General features: G+C 49.6%; 1 protein-coding gene across 1 annotated transcript in view; it reads left to right on the top strand.

Moving 5' to 3' along the window:
- The first annotated feature begins 1,549 nt into the window (after nucleotides 1-1,549).
- RBM19 (RNA binding motif protein 19) overlaps nucleotides 1,550-21,292 on the top strand; it is a 71,639-nt gene continuing 51,896 nt past the window's right edge. The window contains exons 1-13 of the mRNA XM_008054253.1: nucleotides 1,550-1,731; nucleotides 5,569-5,751; nucleotides 7,429-7,548; nucleotides 7,707-7,745; nucleotides 8,008-8,200; nucleotides 9,321-9,598; nucleotides 11,183-11,263; nucleotides 13,948-14,026; nucleotides 15,816-15,887; nucleotides 16,823-17,026; nucleotides 18,749-18,879; nucleotides 20,143-20,264; nucleotides 20,693-20,789. Of these exons, the coding sequence (XP_008052444.1) occupies nucleotides 1,696-1,731; nucleotides 5,569-5,751; nucleotides 7,429-7,548; nucleotides 7,707-7,745; nucleotides 8,008-8,200; nucleotides 9,321-9,598; nucleotides 11,183-11,263; nucleotides 13,948-14,026; nucleotides 15,816-15,887; nucleotides 16,823-17,026; nucleotides 18,749-18,879; nucleotides 20,143-20,264; nucleotides 20,693-20,789 (1,635 nt within the window). The 5' untranslated portion in view covers nucleotides 1,550-1,695. The remainder of the gene's footprint in view (nucleotides 1,732-5,568; nucleotides 5,752-7,428; nucleotides 7,549-7,706; nucleotides 7,746-8,007; nucleotides 8,201-9,320; nucleotides 9,599-11,182; nucleotides 11,264-13,947; nucleotides 14,027-15,815; nucleotides 15,888-16,822; nucleotides 17,027-18,748; nucleotides 18,880-20,142; nucleotides 20,265-20,692; nucleotides 20,790-21,292) is intronic.

A 21,292-nucleotide genomic window follows, 5' to 3' on the forward strand; every position in this document is an offset into this window, starting at 1 on the left:
ATTGGAACCTTTCTATGCTGCTGGTAGGAATACCAAATGGTACAGCCACTTTGGAAAACAGTTTAGCCATTACTAAAAAAGTTAAACCTAGAGTTAGCACATGACCTTGGCAATCCCATTCCTAGGAATATACTCAGGAGATATGACACAAAATATGTCCACACAAAAACTTGTATACAAATGTTCACAGCAACATTATGCATAATAACCACAGAGGAAACAACCCATAACTCAATCCACTGATGATAAGCAAATGAAATGTACAATATCCATACATGTGATATTAGTCGGCAATAAATGGAATGAAATGCTGATTCATGCTACAACGTGGATGCACCTTGAAAACACTGTGCTAAGTGAAAGAAGTCCCAAAAGAGCACACCGCACAATTCCACTTATATGAAGTGTCCGGAATAGGCAAATCCATAGAGACAGAAAGTAGATTAGTGGTTGCCAGGGACTGGGGGAAGGAGGAATTGGTAGGTGACAGCTAGCAGGTACGGGGTTTCTTTTGGGGTAATGAAATGTTCTGACATAGATTATGGTGATGATTGCAGAACTCCGTAAAGAGACTAAAAACCACTGAAGTATCCACTCTAAGTGAATTGTACGGCATGTGAAGTATATCTCAATAAAACTGTGAACAAAAAAGAATGCCGTGGAGGAGAATCTTTTTGGGTGACGTAAATTGCAAAAGCTTGGGAAGAAACTCCAGTAAGGCTGAGGCTCCGTGACTGGGGAAACAGTAAGGAAGCCCTCATTCCGAAGAGAACCAGAAGGTTTCACATGACACATCCCATCTAATAGTGGGTACCAGGAATGCTCCAAGAAACAGCAGGAGAATAATATCCCCTTTTCAATTCTTACCTCAGTGACCCCTAGCATCATACAGAATTATTAATCAGGAGTGGACACAAAGGCTCACAGAGGTTCGTTTGGCCAAGATCTATCAGCTAGAAGGTTGGCCATCGGAGATTTCAAAAGTTTGTGGGGTTGGGTGTTGAAGGTGCAGGAACCCATTGTAGGACCATTGCAGGGCGCCGGGCAGGCCCCAGTTCGAACCTCAGCCTTTCCACTTCATAACCATACGGCTTTGAGCACGTGGTTTTACTCGTCTGCACCCACTTTACCCGCCTGCAAAATGGGGATGTCTATTTCCAACATGCATATTCTAATATTTGCACGAAATCCTCACTAATTGACTCATGGTGCCTGACAGCTTCTCTAAGCCTCAATTTCCCCATCCCTTTGAAAGCAGGCAAGAGTCCCTAGTCTTGCCGTCCCTTCTCAGGGCCGTCTCAGGGCTCAGTCATGAAATACAATAGGGCAGTGGCGAGAAAACAACTGTCCGGTCTGCACCGCCCTCAACGCGGAGCCGGCCGGGCGCCATCCCCCACCGATGTTGGGAACCAGCGCCCTCTGCCGCCTCCGCCGCGGCATTGGCGTCTCCAGGCGCCGCCGAAGAGCCTGCGCCTGCGCAGATGCGGGCGCCCAAGCCCGCCCCTTGAGAGTGTGACTTCCCCGAGGGGCCCCGGCTTAGCCACGCCCACTTCCGACGGGGCGGCAGGGTCGGGGCCACGTGACTTTGTTCCGGCCCCCGTCAAAGATGGCGGCGCCCTGAGCGGTAGCGTGAGAGCGGTCGGGTGAAGACGCTGTTTTGTCGTGCTGGCATAAAAGCAGTGGAGGCCGTGCGCCATGTCGCGACTGATCGTGAAGAACCTCCCGAATGGGGTGAGTGCGGAGCCAGGTCTTGGGAATCTGAAAATGGGGCCAGCCGGGAGCTGTGGGTTAGGGAAGAGGGTACTGGAGAGAAACGAGGGATTTTTCGCTGTCGAGCAGGACTCCACTATTCCCTGAGAGGAGAAGTGACTGCTTCAGGCGTCACAGCGGGTTGGTGGGTACCTGATCTCAACCCCACACTCTTCCTCGTGAGTTGCCAGCCCCCACCTTGTACCGAGTGGCCTGCTCCCACGACCTCTGTCGTCCGATCACGTTTTGTTGTTGTTGTTGGCCCGTGAGTGGATCAGACACTGTGTTTGTATCCTCTCCCACTCGGGAGAATGTTGGGGAGGCACGTGGGGCGTATTATTCTGAGGACCCGCGTTGTAATTCCCACTGCTGCGTTTAGGCAAGTAGGAATACTGAGTAGGTGTGAAGGGCTTTCATTTAAACCATTTATCTCATAAGTGGGGAGCGGTGGCCCAGTCATACTTTTCTGTTTTTATAGAGCCCAGCACAGAACCTGGCACCTGGTATGCATTCAGTAAAAGCACGCCGAATCAGTGAGTGTATAAATAGATGAACAAGTGGTATTAGATGATTGAATGCAGGGTGCTTGAGTGGGTCTTGTTTTTTCCTCTCTCATATGTGTTGGACCATGCCAGACAGCCTTTGTGTTTCACTGTTACTTTTCTCGGAAGGAGAGCCCTCACACCGCTGGTGTGACATGTAAGCTCATTGACAAACTATAAGCCTTTTGGATAGGATGAAAATGTGCTCTGTACTCTTGACTCTACCCATCAGGAATCGCTCTCCTTAGAAAAAGAACGTAAAGCCATTTCCCTTTTCATGTTGTGGTTTTTTTCTTTTACTTTCCTTCTTTTTTTCTTCGTTGGGTGGAAGGGACCTGTGGTTTTAAAAATTCAAATGGTATAGTAGTGTATAAAATGAGCAACAAAGTCTTTGCTTTGTTCTTTGTCTGTCCAGGAGTAACCATCTTCATTGTCTTTTTTAATAATGTATGGATGGATGGATTTATTTATTTATTTGAGTCAGGGCTTTACTCACCCAGGCTGGAGTGCAGTGGATCAGGGCTCACTGCAGCCTTGACCTCCTGGGCTCAGGTGATTCTTCCACCTCGGCCTCCTGAGTAGCTGGGATTGCGGGGGAACTATGCCTGGCTAATTTTCTTATTTTTTGTAGAAACAAGGTCTCACCATGTTGCTCAGGCTGGTCTCGAACTCCTGGGCTCAAGTAGTCTTCTTGCTTCACCCTTCCAAAGTGTTGATTACAGGCATGCGTCACTGTGCCCAGCAGTGGTTTGTTTGTAGGACTCTTCATAGGCTTCTCTGAATGTTCAAGTAGTGTGCTTTCCTCTATTTACTGAACTGCCTGCTTCAGTGACTATGTGCTGAGCCTCCTCTATGAAAAATGAGGAGTGTAGATCATCTATTTTTTTCCCTTGCAGTCTCTGTAATACTATTTTTAATTTTTTTGTCATCCGGTCTAAGTGGTAATAATATCAATAATCTATTATTGATCTAGCTACAGCTTTAGCCAGTGTCTCTTGATGCCTCGCCTTGTGGGTTAGAATTTTAGCATGACTGCCCTTTCTTTCCCTCTCAACTTCTGCTTTGTTGTGCTTCCCCGTGTGGCTTACTGTCTTATCATCATTTGTCTTGTCTGATGAATTAAAGAATAACAAAACAATAATTGTCAGAGCTAACACTTTTCTTTACCATTTTAAAGGTAAAGAAACCAAAGTACAGCAAGGTAAAGGGGATTGCCAGAGGTCACACACAGGTGGTAATTAATAAAGCAGTGCCTGGAACTGTTCCAAGTGCTTTACGTAAAGTAACTCATTTAATCCTCACCATAACCCTATGCGGTAGGTTCCATAACTATGCCCATTTTAAAGGTAAAGAAACCAAAGTACAGCAAGGTAAAGGGATTGCCAGAGGTCACACACAGGTAGTAATTAATAAAGCAGAAACTGAATTGAGAAATCTGGTTCTTGAATTTGCATTCCTGACCACTGCACCATACTGTCTCTTAGCATAATTGCCTGCACTGGTCTTAATCATTTTCCAACAAGGAAAACTTTAGTAATGAGTACTTTTGATACTGTTGACATAGACAGAGGTGGATAAGACTCAGTTCCCACTTTTAAGGAACTTGCAGGCTAGCAGAAGAGACAGACACCAAATTATTATGACACAAGGTACAGGAATTGACATGTGAACTGGGTGCTGTAGGAGAAAGAGGGGCTTATTACCTGACCCATAGAAGGGCTCTAGGAAAGGCCTCCTGGGAGAGGAGATGACTGAACTGAGAATGATGAGTTAGCCACAGCCTGTCTGGAAGATGTCGCCCAAGAGGGACGACCCAAGTAAAACCTCAGAGAGGAGAAACACAGAAAACTATAAAGGGTTTGGCAGGACGAGATACCAAAGAGGTGGGTCAGGGTCAGATCATGAAGACTCACATGTTTTCCTTCAGGTGCCTGCCCCCGAGCCTTTGGGGCTGGGTAGTCACCAAAAGGGTTCTAGTAGAGGAAGGATGGGATCAGACTCAAGTTAACTCTCTCCCAGGGAGTGGGAACTCGAATTCCCTGTCTTTTACATATCCAAACTGAGTCCCAAACTTTGATTTTAGAGACCTTGGGCAAGTCATTTATTCCCTGTGAGGTTCATTTCCACTCTATAACATGTAGATTAAAAAGTCCTAACTCATAAAGTGACTGAGGTTTTAATGAGGTCAGAGTTATTGAGAAGCTATTTCAGAAAATGTCTTCTTCCTTCCAACTGGGCTGCCGAGACTTCTAGTTTCTTGCATTTTCAGATTTCTTTTGACTGTTCCTGGGGCCCTGGGTGCCCCCTCAGCCCCGCCCCACACAGACAAATCTTTCAGTATCTGTTTAGAAAACTCACCAGCGGTGAAGAGGGTCAGGAGCCAGGAGCCGGTTTTACATAGTGCGGAACTTCTTGACCAAATTATACTGATTGTAGTGTATTAGTTTTCTCATGCTGCTGTCACGAATGACCACAGACAGTGACTTAAACACTACATGTTTATTATCCTACAGTTTTGGAGATGAGAGATCTTGAAGTTAAGGTGTTGACTGAGCTTCAGCCCCAAAGTCTCTAGGGGACAATCTGGTCCTTGGCCTTTTTCAGCTTCTAAAGGCCACCTGCCTTTCTTGGCTCGTAGTCACAGCCTCTGTCTCACTGGCCATTCTCATGGCACCTTCAGATCTCTCCCGCCTTCCATCTTCTCCGACCCTCCTGCCTCTCTCGTAAGGATCCTTGAGATGACATTGGGCCCAGGATCATCTCTCATCTCAGGGACCTTCACGTAGTCACACCTACAAAGTCCCCTTTGCCTTATAAGGTTTTATATTTGCAGGACCTGGGCATTAGGATGTGGACATCTTTGGGGGACTCCATTATTCTTTCTACCATAGTTAGCAAACGTTTATATCGTTTACCCTGTCCATTCATTCATTTATTCTGGCAAGCATTTGTTAGGCATCTACTATATAACAGCTGTAATACTGCTTCTGTAATTGGCCTTATCCTCATAAGGGCCTCTTAGGATAGGAAGCTGTTATTTGCAGCCATCATGAGTCTTGATTTCCCCATGAGTGAGTGGGTAAGGGGCTTTCTCAAGGCCATGCAGCTAGTGCTAGAGTCAGAGCTGGAACCTGGTCTCCCTAGCAAAGCTCCTTCTCATCCAAGGCCACCCTTGGAGAATCCTTTGGCAAATCCCTTGGCCTCAGGTTTGCAGCCTGTTTCATCCCGTTGCTCTGGGTCTCCCAGTCCCTCCCTTATTGTGCCTCTTCTGTTCTAGATGAAGGAGGAGCGATTCAGACAGCTGTTTGCTGCCTTCGGCACGCTGACAGACTGCAGCCTCAAGTTCACCAAAGATGGCAAGTTCCGCAAATTTGGCTTTATCGGCTTCAAGTCTGAGGAAGAGGCCCAAATGGCCCTGAACCATTTCAACAGGAGTTTTATCGACACATCCCGGATCACAGTGAGTCAGCGGGCATCTCACCCTTGCCTGCCTGTCAAAAGTGACACCCCTTCATCTTCCACTCAACACCTGGATCCCAAGATTGTCCCTCTTTATGCTGGGACTTCTTTGTTCTACCTCCCTGTTTCACATACTTGCATGTCTATAAGAGTCACCTGAGAGCTTGTTACACAGGGTCGTTCCCAGAGCTTCCGATTCAGTACCTGGAGGTAGGGCCCAAGAATTTACATGTGTATCAAGTCCTCAGCTGATCCGTGTGCTGCTGGTCTGAGCGCCACACTCTGAGAACCACAGGGTTTAGTCATTCATTCACTCACCCAGAATCTAGTGAACATTCGGTGAGCCTGCATGTGATGGTGGGAATTGAGAGAAAGGTGTGATCCCTCAGCCCCTGTTCCCAGGGAGCCAACTGCCTCCCAACAGGCAAATGGGCTGCTTTTGTGCAGTGTCTCAGTGCTTTGATGGGTGAGCACTGGGAACTGTGAGGGCAGAGGAAGCCTCTGCCCTGGCCAGAAGGAGTCAGAAAAGCTTCCTGGAGAAGGGGCCCCACTCATGTGCATTGAATGACTTGGCAAAACATTTCTAATACTTTGTTGGGAAGGAAAAACCAGATAATGGACAAGTCCTGGTATGCACCATGTGATCCCATCGATACACAATCATTATCAATCTACATGTGTATGATACATGCAGGGGGCCATAGGGTAGGATTTTTACCAAAACGGTAATAATGCCTCTTTCTGGGTGATAAGAATCGGAGTGAATTTCTTTTTAACTTTCCTTGTACTTTTTTCTAGTGTTTGAATTTTGTGCCATGAGCGTGTGACATGATTACAGAAACAACAAACCTGTTTCAGAAATCTGCACAAAAGGGCTATGTCCAGATGGCAGCCCCTTCCCCACGGGGCAGTGGTGGTCGGCCAGCATTAGCTTGGGCTGTGGCTGTGCGAGGGCCCACCATGGCCCTCCAGCAGGAACTGCACTCCCAAGGGCATCTCAGAGGAGTCTGTTGGAGGCTCCGGGCCTGGAGTGGTACCTCAGCTCAGGCTCTGGGCCCCAGCGCCTTTCATGCTGCCCATGGTTACCCTGCTTTCCCCATCACCTGGAGTGGCTCTCTGTTCTCACCTTCATTAAAGTAATCTGGCAGCTGCCGCCTGCATTGCCCTGCTAGGCACTGGCTGAGCACATGGCCTGGGTCATCTCATGCCATACTTCTGGTTCAGAAGTCAGGCTCCAGAGTCCAGAGGCGGCCTGTATTGCCATCTCTGCCCTGCCACTTGCTCCCTGGGTCACCCAGGGCAAGCTACTTCACCTCTTTGTGCTTCCGTTTCCTGATGTGAGAAGAAGGGAGAGTAGCAGCTCCAGCCTGCCACTGTGGGAGGCTTGTGTGTTAGTACTTGGAGAGTATTTGAGACCATGCCTGGCATGTGGAGTCCCTCACCAAGCAGTAGTTGTCATTATGGTGTGATGGACTCACAGTAACAGACTACTGTGGTAGTGTGTGGAAGACTTTCAGGAGGAGAAAGCCCAAGTCAAAGGTGACATGGAATCTGCTTCAAAGGACTCAGCTTGGCAGTAGCAATTACCTGTGCCAGGAATCCGAGCTCCCAGCTTCCAAAAGGCAGCACCAGTGCCCAGTGCCGTGGCACACATGAAACCACTTTCTCTCCCACACAGGTGGAGTTCTGTAAGTCCTTTGGGGACCCAACAAAGCCTCGAGCCTGGAGCAAACACGCCCAGAAACCAAGCCAGTCCAAGCAGCCACCAAAAGACCCTGCTGCTCCAGAAATCAAGAAAGTACGTAAACGGTCCCTCCAGCCCCATCTCCAGTGTCAGCAGGGTGGTCACTTCCTAGGAAGAAAGGACAGTGGCTCCCTCTCATTTCCTCTCGGGCAGGGTGGTTCTGTCTCCCCTCCCTTCCTCTATGTGACTCTCATTGTGCCTTCTGTTTTCAGGAGGACAAGAAGAAAAAGGTGGCGAGTGAACTGGAGAAGGTGAGTGTGTCCTGGGGCGAGCTGGGAGATGGTGGAGGCTGGCCTGGCAAGCAGAGAGCCATGCCTCTTGTCTCCCCCACCATGTCTTTGTGGTTTCCTTGTCTGATGAGGAGGCCACCCTGCTTTTCTTAGAACTGACCCAGCTGACCCTCAGGGAATGAGGGGAGGTGAGCGTGAAGCCTCTCATACTCTTGATAGGAAGATCAAGCCCTGTGTGAACCTCCTCTGCCTCTTCTTTCTTCCCACATCCCTGCTGCCACAGCTGAAGGAAGATACCGAGTTCCAGGAGTTCCTGTCAGTTCACCAGAGGCGGATGCAGGCGGCCACATGGGCAAACGATGCCCTGGACACCGAGCCCTCAAAGGGGAAGAGCAAGCCGGCCAACGACTACCTGAACTTTGACTCTGATTCCGGGCAGGAGAGTGAGGAGGAGGGAGCCGGGTGGGACCCAGAAGGTGAGGGTGTGTGTGAGCTGTGAGTGTTCCGTGTGGGGGGTCTGTGCCTGCCATTGGCTGATGGGCACTGGGATCTCTCTGTGCCAAATGCTAGGAATCAGATGAGCCAGATACTGCCCTCTTGAACTCTCAAACTGGGGGGATACTCCTACCCGCAGGCACATGTGCCTCGACTGATCTTAGTCACATGTTATTTATTGAGTACCTACAGTATGCCAGGCACACTTTAGGCATTGCGGCCATAGCAGTGAGCAAGGCAGAAGGATCCATGCCCCCACGGGGCTGCGTTTCTGGAGGGAAAGAGAAGCAGAGAGCAAATAAGTACCATGTCGGGTGTGTGCAGGGTGACAGGTGCTGCAGAAGGAAGGCAGGAGGGGCTGGGAGGGTGAGCAGAAGGCCATCCTCAAGAGGTGAGAGAGGAGTCCACATCCTCAGAAGGGGCTCACGGCTGGGAGCGGGGGCATGGGAGGCTGATGGCAAGTGAGCAGTTACAGCACAGTGGTAAGTGCTGTGGCCTGTTGAGCTGGGGCTCAATTTGGGTCTAAATGTGAGAGGATGTGCACTTACTGTGAGTTTTATGCCTAGTAATGTGTCTGTGCTAAGCTCAAATCCAAGGGACTCATAGGACTTGGGGGGACACAGTAGGCGAGGGGAGAGGAGAGGGCTCCAGGAAGGAGCCAGCATCACAGAGGTGCAGATGAGAGGAAAGGGCATGGGCTCAGTGGGTCAGGATGGCGGGAGCAGGAGGAGATGGAGCCGGGGAGCAGCCAGCCCCCTCTGCCCTGAGAAAGAGGAACTTGGGTTCCACATCTGGAAGCCCTAAAGAGTGTTAAGCAAAGAGGGACTATCCTGTACATACTCCCCAAAGCGTCATGGAGGCTGCAGTACAAGGAGTGGATTGGGAGGACACAGCTGGTGACAAGAGCCAGGAGCTCTTGACGTGTGGCACATAGAATATCAAAACTACAGCAGCTTTGCTTATTGGGGTTTTCCTGGGGTTGCTGGTCATGGTGGGTGTGGCACCTCGTGCCACTCACTAGAGTCACTATCTGCCATTTGCTGCCCCAAGGTCCTGGCTTGCTCACAGCTGTCACTGATCCCAGCTTCCTTGTCATTCCAGAGGAAGAAAGCCTAAAAACAAAGGCAGCTGTACAGAAGGAGCTGTCAGACATGGATTATCTAAAATCTAAGGTGGTGAAGGCTGCGTCGTCCTCTTCGGAGGAAGAGGAGGAGGAGGAGGAGAGTGAAGATGAAGCCGTGCACTGTGATGAAGAGAGTGAGGATGAGGAAGAGGATTCCTCCGACACCTCAGCCCTGCAGGAGAGAGAGAGCACAGGGGCAGGCCGACAGCACAGCACTCTGTCTGGGAATAAGAGGCCACAGGAGGCAAAAGCCGAGGTGTGTGTGTGCTGGGCCTCTGAGGGAGGTCTGCCCTTGGGCCCACCATTGGAGTCACCATCTGCTATTTGCTGCCCCAAGGTCCTGCCTATTAGGGGTATGTGAGGTAGAGAAAAGACAGCTTTGTGATCCAGGGACCCTGCTTCAGACCCTACCTTGCTGGTCACTTGCTGTGTGTCTAGGTTTACTTCCTGTGGCCACCCTGGGGAAGTTGCCTCCTTCCAGAGTCAGGTGGAAACCAGCTGGGTGAAGGCTGCGAGCCTCTTGTGTTCAGTAGCAAGGTAAGCAGAAGAGAGTGAGCCAGGCATCAACAGTAACAGAAGGTCAGCAGAGCACTTCCTGCACGTCAGGTTCCGTGCCTGCCATGTCACCAAATGTCATCGCAGTCTTGTGGGGATTCTTCTCATTCCTTTTGAAAGGTTAAGAAACTGAGGCCTAGAGAGGGGATGTGACTTGCCCAAGGTCATGGCTGGGAAGTGGTAGGATTAGGGCTCAGGCCCAGGTCTGTGGGCTCTACCCTGGAGGACAGCCATCTCATCTCCCACCTGGGAGTTCTCTTCTTCAGAGACAGGGCAGTGTGGTGTGACACATCGTCTGAGTCCCCGTTCCATCATTTCCCTAGAAGGACCCTTTGAAGCACCAGCTCTTCCCCTTCCCAGCCCTGTGTTTCCAAAGGAGCCTTCATCCTCTTCTCTCTCCTCTTCTTTCTTCCTCCTTTTATTTTTGGCCTCTTGTAATTACCACGCCCTGTCCTTTTTTCCAAAACATGTGTATTTTGCTGAGGTGTAGAATGCAATAGATTCTAAGAGTTGCAGGTTCAGATTCCCGCTCAGGCATCTAGTAGCTGTTGTACCTTGGGGGAGATCTTTTACTTCTCTCTGAGTCTTATTTGCAAAATGGCATTCATCGTAGCACTGGCCCCTCCCTCTGGTTTCTGAACGCCTGTGCCTTCAGGTTTGCTGGAATGTAAAATATTGAGGTTGCAGGAAGCTAACCCTATATAATACAGTACCCCTGGCAGGGTCAGGCAGCGCTCCATAGTCAAGCACACTAATATTTTTGAGGTGAAACCAGAAATGACCACTGACACTATGTAAATATAAGCTATAAATGGCTCATGTCAGCCCAGAGCTGGCTTTGCTGGGAAGTGAGTTCAAATTGGGCAGGTTTTATTGCCAAACACTTAGTTTTTCGGGGCTATTTGTATTGCCGAATTGTAGGAAAAGACCTTGAACCCATAATCCCTGTGGGATTTTTTTAAAGATTCATTCACTGCAAAATGCTTGGCACAGGGAAGCCCTTAATAGCAAATACCACTGCACATCCAGGCCCTTTCACTCAGCCCCTGTTAATCACACCCATAGCTTACTAGGCTCATTTCAGGGGTGCATGTGGAGCCTTGGCAGCACCTATCTCCACCTCTGGCTAGACCCTTCATCCACAGCAGGCACAGGGCCTTCTCAGCTTGCCCTGGCTCCCTTGGCAGCAGGCGCCGCCTCTGGTGCCGAGGTGTCCCAGTCTGCCACCTCTTGCAGCTGGACTTGGGCACTCACTATGGCCATTTCTGTTTTTCTGATCACTCAGCCAGAAAAACCAGCAACCCAGAAGGAACCCACTACTCCACATACTGTGAAGCTGCGGGGAGCCCCGTTTAATGTGACAGAGGTATGTGCTAACTGAGGACAAGAGTCAGGAGCTCCTGAGGGCAGGAGGAGAGGGTGAGGGTGCCAGTTGCCTTTGCTGCATGGGGACACTGTGGTCAGTTGAGGGTGCGAGCTTGATGGAATTGGGGGCCAAAAGGGCTGAAAAGTAAGATCTCAGGCATTGTCAGGGTCAGGAAACAGGGATGGCTGTGCTAAGACAGAGGAAGACTGGATCCACTCAATGATGTCTACACCAGGGGTAGGCAGACTTTCTCTTAAAAAAAGAAAGAAAGAAAAAGATGGGGGGAGGGGTTCAAGCTGGTCAATATGTAAGGCTTTATGGTCAACACAGCCTCTCATGACTTCTCACTGTGTTGTAGCAGCGAAGCAGTCTCTTACAATAAGTAAAATAGGTGTGTCTGTGTTCCAGTAAAACTTTATTTACAAAAACAGGTAGTGGACCAGATTTGGCCCCTGGACTGTATGTAGTTTGCTGCCTCTGGGTCTACAACACTAGAGAAAACTGTTTTAATTTCCTTCCTCATCAAAGTAATAGAAGTTTAATATAGAAAAATTTTTAAAGTGTGGCTGCATAAAATTGCATCTAAGTAGAATGATTTAAGTTATTGTCCACACTAAGTAAGGGGGTGCTAGCCAGCTGGGGTGTCAGGCAGTGGCTGTAGACACAGCGACCGACGGTCTCAAGCAACTAGGGCGATTCTACCCAACACACCTGTATCCCACTAATGTTCACCAAGACATTTGAGGTGTCTTCTTAGACATTTTTTGTGTGTATAGACTTTCAGCTCTGTCTTTTTATTTTTGAAGAGCAACCCTTTTGCAAGAGCTATTTGGAAACCTTTTTTTTCTTTATCACGATATGTCATAAGTGCCTTTGAATAGTGAATATACACTGCTACAACATCATTTTTTTATATTGCATGTTCTTCCTTACTTAGGATTCACTTTGGCACACCTACCCCAAGCCCTGAATTTGGACATGGAGGTTATTTCCAGTTTTTTGCTGTTAAAAATAATAATGCAATTCCTTGTGATCAGGAGTCAGCAGACTGCCTGGACAGGCCAGATAGTGAATACCTCAGGGTTTACAAGACTTATGGTCTTTGCCAAGCTTTCTTTTTTTAAAAAATAATCCTCTAAAAAATACAAAAATCATTCTTAGCTTGTAGGGCATCTGAAAGCAGGCCATGGTAATAATTGGCCCATAGGCTGTAGTTTGTCAATCTTTGTTCTAGATGGATATTCTGTGCAAGCGTACACATGTATTTTAAGGCTTTGACACAGCAGGTCAGTGGCCCTTTAGAGGAATTACTGATTTGTATTTTCTGTAGCAGAGTGTGAGAATGCCCATTTCCCTGAACCCTGGTCATTACTAATGTGTTAATCTTTACCAATGTGTTATGCACATTTGACATCTCATTTTAATTTACGATTTAAATTATTAGTGAAATCAAGCATCCTTTCATATTTGTAAATCTTTCAGAAAGTGTCTGATTATTTCTTTTGCTCTTTTTTGTCCTTGAAATGTTCATCTTTTTTGATAGTTTATATATTTACTTTTTTTTTTTTTAAGACAGGGTCTCACTCTGTCACCCAGGCTGGAGTACACAGCATCAATCTCCTGGACTTAGGCAATCTTTCCACCTCCACCTCCTGAGTAGCTAAGATTACAGATACGTGCCACCATGCCTGGCTAATTTTTGTGTTTTTTTTTTTTCTTTAGAGATAAGGTCTCACTATGTTGCCCAGGTTGGTCTCAAACTCCTGGCCTTAATTGATCCTCCTGCCTTGGCCTCCCAAGGTGCTAGGATTACAGGTGTGAGCCACTGCACCTGGCCTCAGATTTTTGAAATACAACTTTAAAAAAAAATATTTTTACCTCTTGATATACAGCTTATCATACTTCTTTTTTTTTTGAGTTGGATTCTCACTCAGTCGCCCAGACTGGAGTGCAGTGCCGCTCCCGGCCACCGCAGCCTCAAGCTGCTGGGCTCCGATGATCCTTCCGCCTCAGCCTTCCAAGTAGCTGGAACTACAGGCACATGCTACCACGCCCGGCTAATTTTTGATTTATTGTAGAGATGAGGTCTCGCCAAGTTGCCCAGACAACTCGAACCCGCGGGCTCAGGCAATCCACTCACCTCAGCCTCCCAAAGTGCTGGGATTACAGGCTGAGCCACCAAGCCCGGCTTTATTATACTTCTGAGTAAGCGTTTAGGTTATACTGAACTCTATAAGTTGTCTGACAACTTTGAGTTAGAATTTTCTCAGTATCAACCATACAGAGAATCACATGCTTTAATTAACCAAGCAGATAAAAACCACTAGGTGTCCACTTGCAAAATTAAAAACTAAATATTAATGCTTTAATGAGTAGTGAAAAAAATCAGATTTAACTCCAAGTATATAATAAAGTACTTAGAAAAAAGTTAAAAACAGTGCCTAAAATGTTGATGTGACATTACTACTGAATATTACTCATTTCTTCTCCAATTTTTTCAGAATTTTCTAAGTTAATTTTATTTTGTGGTAGAGAAAAGATGTGTATAACCTAAAGGAAAGAAAAAACTGGAAAGGATGAGAGACTTTGTAATTCTTTCTGATTCAGAAACCTGCCCCGTCTCTTTACGGGGTTGCATTTTTATTATTGGATTGATGAAAGGGAAAACACTTTTCTTCTTACAGAAAAATGTGATGGAATTCCTGGCACCCCTGAAGCCAGTGGCCATTCGTATAGTGCGAAATGCTCATGGGAACAAAACAGGTGAGGTCTGGGATGTTTCTGGGTGGGAACAAGGAGCAGATGGCGAAGGTGGAAGGTCAGGGCACTTGAGTAAAGGGGAAGTTTCAAGGGCATCACTTTTTTTTCTCCCTGTTTGCGGTGCTTAGTTCTGTGGCTGTGGTTCAGCTGGTCAGGACAAGGGTCTGTCTCGTGTCCCCGCCTTTGGCAGCCTGGGTTGTAGGGACACAGTTTTCACCTAGGTTTCTCTTCTTCTCCTTCTCACCCTGGCCTTTACGTACTCCGTGGCGCCTAGGCAAATCTGTCTGACCTTGGTGTGGGGAGTCAGTGAATGTGTGTGCAGCATTTGGTGCAGTGCTAGGCACCTGTTGCCTACTCCTTGAGAGCTGCTGTTGGTGGTGGTGGCCTTGCTCTCATGGCATTACAGAGACCAGAGGGAGCGGTAAGGAACACAACTGAGGCGTCAGGGCCAAGAGAAAACCATACAGGAGGCCCTGGAACTGGAAAGGGCGGGCATAAGCAGGAACTGTGGAGGAGTGGAATGTCCCCTGGGAGAGAGCTGGGGTGGGAGCAGGGCGACCCCTTGGGCTTTGAGGCCTTTTTAAAGATAGGGGCTGCAGCCTGGGTGTGGGAGCCCTGGGAGTGTGCAGTAGGTGAAGGCGGCAACGAACTTCAGTGTGGTCCCTGACTGGGGAAGAAAGGGGTCCCAAACTTTTGCTGTCCTCCAGGGATGTCAGCAGTGGGTTGGACTAGGATGACTGTGCAGGTGAGGGAGGTGGGGGAGGGTACTTATGGGGGTATATGAGAAAAGGAGGGGGCAAAGGACTCAGAGGAAGAGTCTAAACAGCCTAGTAACAGGCAGATCACCCTAGGCTTTGAACCAAGTAATAGGTGCTGCCTCCTATTATCCACGTGTCCTTGGGCACGTCACTTCACTGTTCCAGAAAAGCAAGGAGTGACCCCTACCCTGCTGCCTCAGGGGTTGAGGCCCAGTGAGTTCAGGATGTGGAGGCCTCCCGTGCTCCAGGAGAACCCCCCCTCCCCATGCGCTTCTCTCCATGCGAGTCGAGCCCTCAGGCACTTGGGGCAGAGGTGGTGGAGAGAGTGGCTCTGGTGCTGAACTGGCTGCCACGCTGCAGCTACAGCACTCCAGAGAATGGTCAGGGATGGGGTGAGACTGGGAGCGGGTTAGAGAGGCCCCCTGTGCTTCCGACTCAGAAGTCTGGCAGATTCATGAACAAAAACCAGGCTGGGGCCTCAACGCTTCCTGCAAAGGGAGGGACGGAGGGAGCGAGTTTGTACAGTAAGTCCCCTACATATGAATGAGTTCTGTTCCAGGAGTGCATTCATAAGTCCAGTCCAATTTGTTTGTAAGTTCAACAAAGTTAGCCTAGGTACCCACCTAACACAACTGGCTGTATAGTACTGGCTACATAGCCACTGCTTTTATGCTTGCTTCTGGACATCCTGGGCTTGACATAAAGATACTGTATTACTGTACTCTATACAGTACTGTAAAGTACACAAAAGCACAACCACTTATAGAGGATGCATGCATGTGACAATGTATGCCGGACATGTGAACTAAATTATAAATTACGTGATTGGATATGTGCGCACATTTGCATCTTTGCAAGTTCATAACTTGAAGGTTCATATGTAGGGTACTTACTGTATTTTGGAGGTTTGGCCAGTATAGCAGTTTTTCCCCCTCTTTCTGCTGGTGCAGTGCGTGGGGGGGGGTTGTCCTCTGTGACGTGCCCACATGTTTTCAGGGCCTGCAGATTTTACTTTTGCCATTGTTCCCCCCCAGGGTACATCTTCGTGGATTTCAGCAGTGAAGAAGAGGTGAAGAAAGCCCTGAAATGCAACAGAGAGTACATGGGTAAGGAGCCCAGTCAGGTGCTTTCTCTGCGGGGCTATGGGGTTCATCCAGTCCTTCACTTATACCACATTGTTGCCAAGTGGCAATGCTTTGTGAACACTGTTCTAAGGCACAGCAATGAGCAAAGAGACCCCAGTTCCTGCCCTTCTGGAGCTGATGCAGATGTTCACCTGGGGAGGGGGAAATAGATGGTGATAATCAAATAGTGAGTAAATGCATGGTCCCTGCTGTGAGAAGGCACAGCAGGCCAGGGTCTGGGATAGGGCAGGAGTAAACAGCATTCTCCTGCTTGGGCCTCGCTGAGGGTGATGGTGGGCACAGTCTGGAGCTGAGAAAACAGACTCTGGCAGGATGGGCAGAGTTGGGTGGAGGGAAAAGCAAGTGCAGCTTCCCTGACCAAGAGGTCTCCTGAACCACACCCGGACTGAACCTTTGACCAATTCCCGGCACAGGCAGGTGATTCAGATCCAGTGAAGACAGGAGCTGGGGGTTAGGGACACGGGGCAGCCTCAGCAGTCTTATCAGCACATCAGGAGGCAGGTGTTTGTGGGGCATCCTGTATGGGTGTCACACCCTGTTGGGCCCATGGGCCATGCCCATTAGCAGTTTCTAAGCAAGTAAGAGTCCAGGTTGGGCTTGACGTCACATAAGACCTTGCCCAAGGCTGGGCAGCAAGCGGTGCCAGAGAACGCGTCCAGGATTTAGAAATACACCTCTGTGGTCCGGATTGACCCTGAACTGGCAGGATGAGTGAGACTGGGGACTTTCCTGTCTAGGCCCAGCATTGGCTTAGGCTGCCACCCCAGGGACAGAGCAGGTGTCAGGCCCTGGCGTCTGTGGCCCTGGCTTAGGCCACAGGAAGGCAGCGGAGAAGGGTTTGGAGTTCTGTCAAGTCCCAGGCCTCCTCCAGAGCCCTGGTATCTCTCCTCATGCAGGTGGACGCTACATCGAAGTGTTCAGGGAAAAGACTGTCCCCACAGCCAAGGGTCCCCTGAAGAGCAACTCCAAATCGTGGCAAGGCCGAACACTTGGGGAGAACGAGGAGGAGGAGGACCTGGCCGACTCTGGGAGGCTCTTTGTGCGAAACCTGCCCTACACCAGCACCGAGGAGGACCTGGAAAAGCTCTTCTCCAAATACGGTAGTGCTAGCTTCTGGTCTTGCTGCACAGATAGCATGGCGGCTGTAAAAGCAGGGCTCGGACTCAGATGTCCTGGGTTCAAGTCCTAGTCTGCAGACGACTCCACCTGTCTTATCTCAGCTTTCTTATCTGTTAATTGGGCTAGCCATCCCTGAGTTGCTGTGAGGTGCAGTGACATGATATATGTTGGGGTTCACAGGACAGGTAGTAAAAGGTAACATTACAGGCATCTTCTGCTGTCAGAACCTGTGCTTCCTGACTCACTCCCAAACTCAGAACTGAAGAGATGTGGATACATTTTTCTGAATTATTCCTTGCTGCTGAAACTCTCAGTACTCAATATTTGGAATTCGGCAATTATTCAGGCAGGTATCAGTATACCTGTACAGAGTTCTTTAATATCTGAACTCTTAACTATCTCATCTTCTTATCCAAACTGATGATCCAAGTAGACTTGAGAGACTCGTCAAGGTGATTCATGCCTGTAGTTCCAGTGCTTTGGGAGGCCAGGGTGGGAGGATCACTTGAGGCCAGGAGTTTGAGATGAGCCTAGGCAACATAGCGAGACCCTGTCTCTACAAAAAATAAAAAGTTAGCTGTGCATGATGGCACATGCCTATAGTCCCAGCTCTTCAAGAGGCTGAGGCAGGAGGATCTCTTGAGCCCAGGTGTTTGAGACTGCAGTGAGCTATGATGCACCACTACACTCCAGCCTACGTTACAGAGTGAGACCCTGACTCTTAAAACTAAAACACACAAATCGACTTGATAGTATTTGTTGTTTTATTGTTGTTTCTCAGGTCAAGAACTTGAAGGCCTATATCCAATGTGGTCACAATGGGCTGTATTTGTAGGGTTACAGTTGTGGAAGGGAAGGATGGCAGGGCTCAGAACAGTGGTGAGGTCGTGACACTTTTGAGATCCCCACAGTGTCTCCCAGGTCTATTCGGAGGCCAGCTGGGGTTACAGAGGATGAGGGAGAGGTTGAGTGCCCGGTGTAGGCCCTGATGTGGTGAGGAGGCCCTGAGTGGTGCCTGCCGTCAGGCATGTTGGCCTCCGCTCTAAGCCTGTGTCCACTGCTTTCTGCTCTCTGGTTCTTTCCATGCAGTTTTCCAGTAGGGCTGAGCTGTACGGGAGAGGAGTTTGTCTATAGACTGCAGGTGTCCATTTGGGAAGACAAATACCCAGGGGCACATGGTAACACCTGGTGTTCAGAGTGGAGACTCAGATGAAAGAGTGTTCTAATTTGAGTAGGATAACAATATTGCTATGGAAGACACTTCTGTGACACTAACTGTAGCAGGCACTTTTCAGTACACCATACACATTAACACATGTGGTCCTCACAGCTACCACACAAGCAAGGTACTCTTAGGCTGTTTTACAGGTGAGAAGCCTGAGATGCGTGGAGGAGGAGGAGGCTCAGGGACTTGCCCAAGGCAGGCTACACATGTCGTAGGTGGTGGAGCTGGTATCCAGTCCAGGTGCCTTTACTCTTAGGATAGACACATGGGGACTGCAAAATGGCACCGTGACCCTTGAGGCTGGCTCACAGCTAGCGCTAGCCATGTTCTTTCTTGAGCCGAGCAGCCATGGTTGACTCATGGCAGTAGTTCCATGTTCTTACCAGTGAAAAGCCACCAGGTTAGTGCCCAGCACTTCCTCACCCAGAGCTCAGGCCCAACTCTGGCCTACCAGAAACTGACACTGTCGTGTCCTCAGGTCCCCTATCTGAGCTCCACTACCCCATCGACAGCCTGAGCAAGAAGCCCAAGGGCTTTGCTTTCGTCACCTTCATGTTCCCGGAGCACGCAGTGAAGGCCTTCACCGAGGTGGATGGGCAGGTGTTTCAGGTGAGCTCACTTGCGGGCTGGCTGGGAGGCTGCTGGGCTCACGCTGTTGGGAAGGGCCTTTTGTGTGTGTGTGTGTGTGTGTGTGTGTGTGTGTGTGTACGTGTGTGTGTACACAGGCGTCTACATTTCGGGCCTAAGAATACACACAGCACCGTGCCAAGTCGCCCCCTCACCTGCACTACTGGAGGGTAAGAAGTTGCCTGAGGACAGGGCTCTGGTCTGTTCTGGTCACTGATATGTGGCACCTGGGACAATGCCTGGCATGTAGTAGGCACTCAGGGGAAAAAAAAAACTTATTCTGTCACCCAAGCTGGAGTGCAGTGGCATGATCACAGCTACTGCGGTATTGACCTGCTGGGCTCAGGTGGTCCTTCCACCTCAGCCTTCCAAGTAGCTGGAAGTACAGGTGTTTGCCACCAAGCCCTGCTATTACTATTATTTTTGTGTGTGTGTGTGTGTAGATGAGGTCTCACTGTGTTACCCAGACTGGTCTTGAATCCCTGGGCTCAGGCAATCCTCTTGCCTCGGCCTCCTGAAGTGCTGGGATTATAGGCATAAGCTATGTGGCGAGGAGGCCCTGAGTGGTGCCTGCCATCAGGCATGTTGGCCTCCGCTCTAAGCTTGTGTCCACTGCTTTCTGCTCTCTGGTTCTTTCCATGCAGTTTTCCAGTAGGGCTGAGCTGTTCTTGAGTGAATAAACTGGCTCTCCATCTCCAGAGATGCCCCCTTGAAAGAGGAATAAGCAGGAAAGGAATTTTGACAGGGCTTGTTAAAATGGCCCCAGTAGCATGTAAGCGACTCTCCTCTTTTTCCCAGGATCACAAAGTGATGTGCTAGCAAACATCCTCGTACCCTGGCTGCCTCAGCTCCTTTTTCCTTTTTCTCATTCATTCCTTCATGATTTATTGACCTTCCCCACCCCACCATGGTGGCCAAGCCAGACCCTGCTCCTGCCCACCTGGAGCTCATATCTCACCTGGGGATGGGATGGGAGGTTTGAGAGACTGTGGGGGATGCTGCAGGGCTGCGTGGAAATGGATGGAAGTTTCGTTTGTGCAGCTGTTTCAAGTGGCCCATCCTGGTGTCAGGTCCCTATGCCCAGTGGTAAGAATGGCCTTGTCATTCTGTGTGACCCCCCCTGCCCTCTAGTCAGTGTTTCAGCGCTGGGTCCAGCTTTCTCGTGGCTAAAGTTGACATCCTACATGGGATATGGAAGCCGGCTTAAGGGCGAGCTTTTATCCACTCCTGCCTCTTCCCCTCTAGGGCAGGATGCTCCACGTGTTGCCATCCACCATCAAGAAGGAAGCCAGCGAGGATGCCATGGCCCCGGGGTTGTCAGCCTACAAGAAGAAGAAGGAAGCAAAGGAAAAGGCTAGCAGCTCCAGGTCCTTGTTGCCCTGATGTCTTTGAGCCCCCCAGCTTCCGCTGCCTTCGCCCCTGCCGTTCTGAGCTGCCTGGTTTCTCTGCCTCCTTCCCCTGGGGTTAGCCCGTAACTTCTCTGAACCTCGGTTCTCTCATCTGTGAAATTGGGGAGAATAACAGCAGTGCCTTACTTTTGTGGTGTTGTGACATTTAAATGAGTTCATCTATGCAAAGTGCTTAGTTCCTGCCACAGAGGACGCACTTGACAAACATCAGGGGTTGCAGCCATATCATCCCTCGCCTTTGGGTCCTGTGTGCCTAGCTTACAGCAAGTGGGTTGGAGTACTTAGAAAGGCAGGCCCGTGAGCCCCCTTCGTACAGGTTTTGCATCTGCAAGCATCCCCCTCGCCCCGCCACTCTCTGATCTCCCTATTCTGCCTCTGCCTCTCAGCTCTCATAACTGGAATACGCTGTTCATGGGGCCGAATGCTGTAGCCGATGCCATTGCGCAGAAGTACAACGCCACCAAGAGTCAAGTGTTTGACCACGTGAGTGAGGACCCAGCAAGCCCCCTGCCCCCACTCTGGGCCAAACTGCAGGGAGAAAGAGCGGGGGCTGTGTTGTGTTGCTGCCCGTGATGCCACTCGCCTGAACTGGAAATGCTTATCCTCTTGGACCTTCCCAGAGGCCTCTGGAATGGGGGCAGACTCCCCTAAGCTGTCCCTCTGGAAACATGCCCATCCAGACTTCAGCCCTGGCTTCTCTTGCAGCATGTGGAGCCATCCCAGGAATGTAGCAGACAGTGATGGTGACAGGCGGTGCTCCATGCTGCTATGCTACATGAAAGAGTGTGGGGTCCACCTCACAGCAGCCCTGTGAAGTAGGGGCTCTCATATGCCCATTGTTTAGATGAGGAAACCGAGGGCACAAAGTAACTTGCCCAGGATCCCAGACCTGCAAAGAGGTGGAGGGAGACCAGGCCCACCTGACTCCAGTACCCTCACTGAGCCACGTCACACGTCTGCACAAGTGTGTCCTGCCCCTTTCCTTG

This window comes from Carlito syrichta, unplaced genomic scaffold, assembly GCF_000164805.1.
Source record: "Carlito syrichta isolate Samal-C Ts95f unplaced genomic scaffold, Tarsius_syrichta-2.0.1 Scaffold78064, whole genome shotgun sequence".
NCBI lineage: Eukaryota > Metazoa > Chordata > Mammalia > Primates > Tarsiidae > Carlito > Carlito syrichta.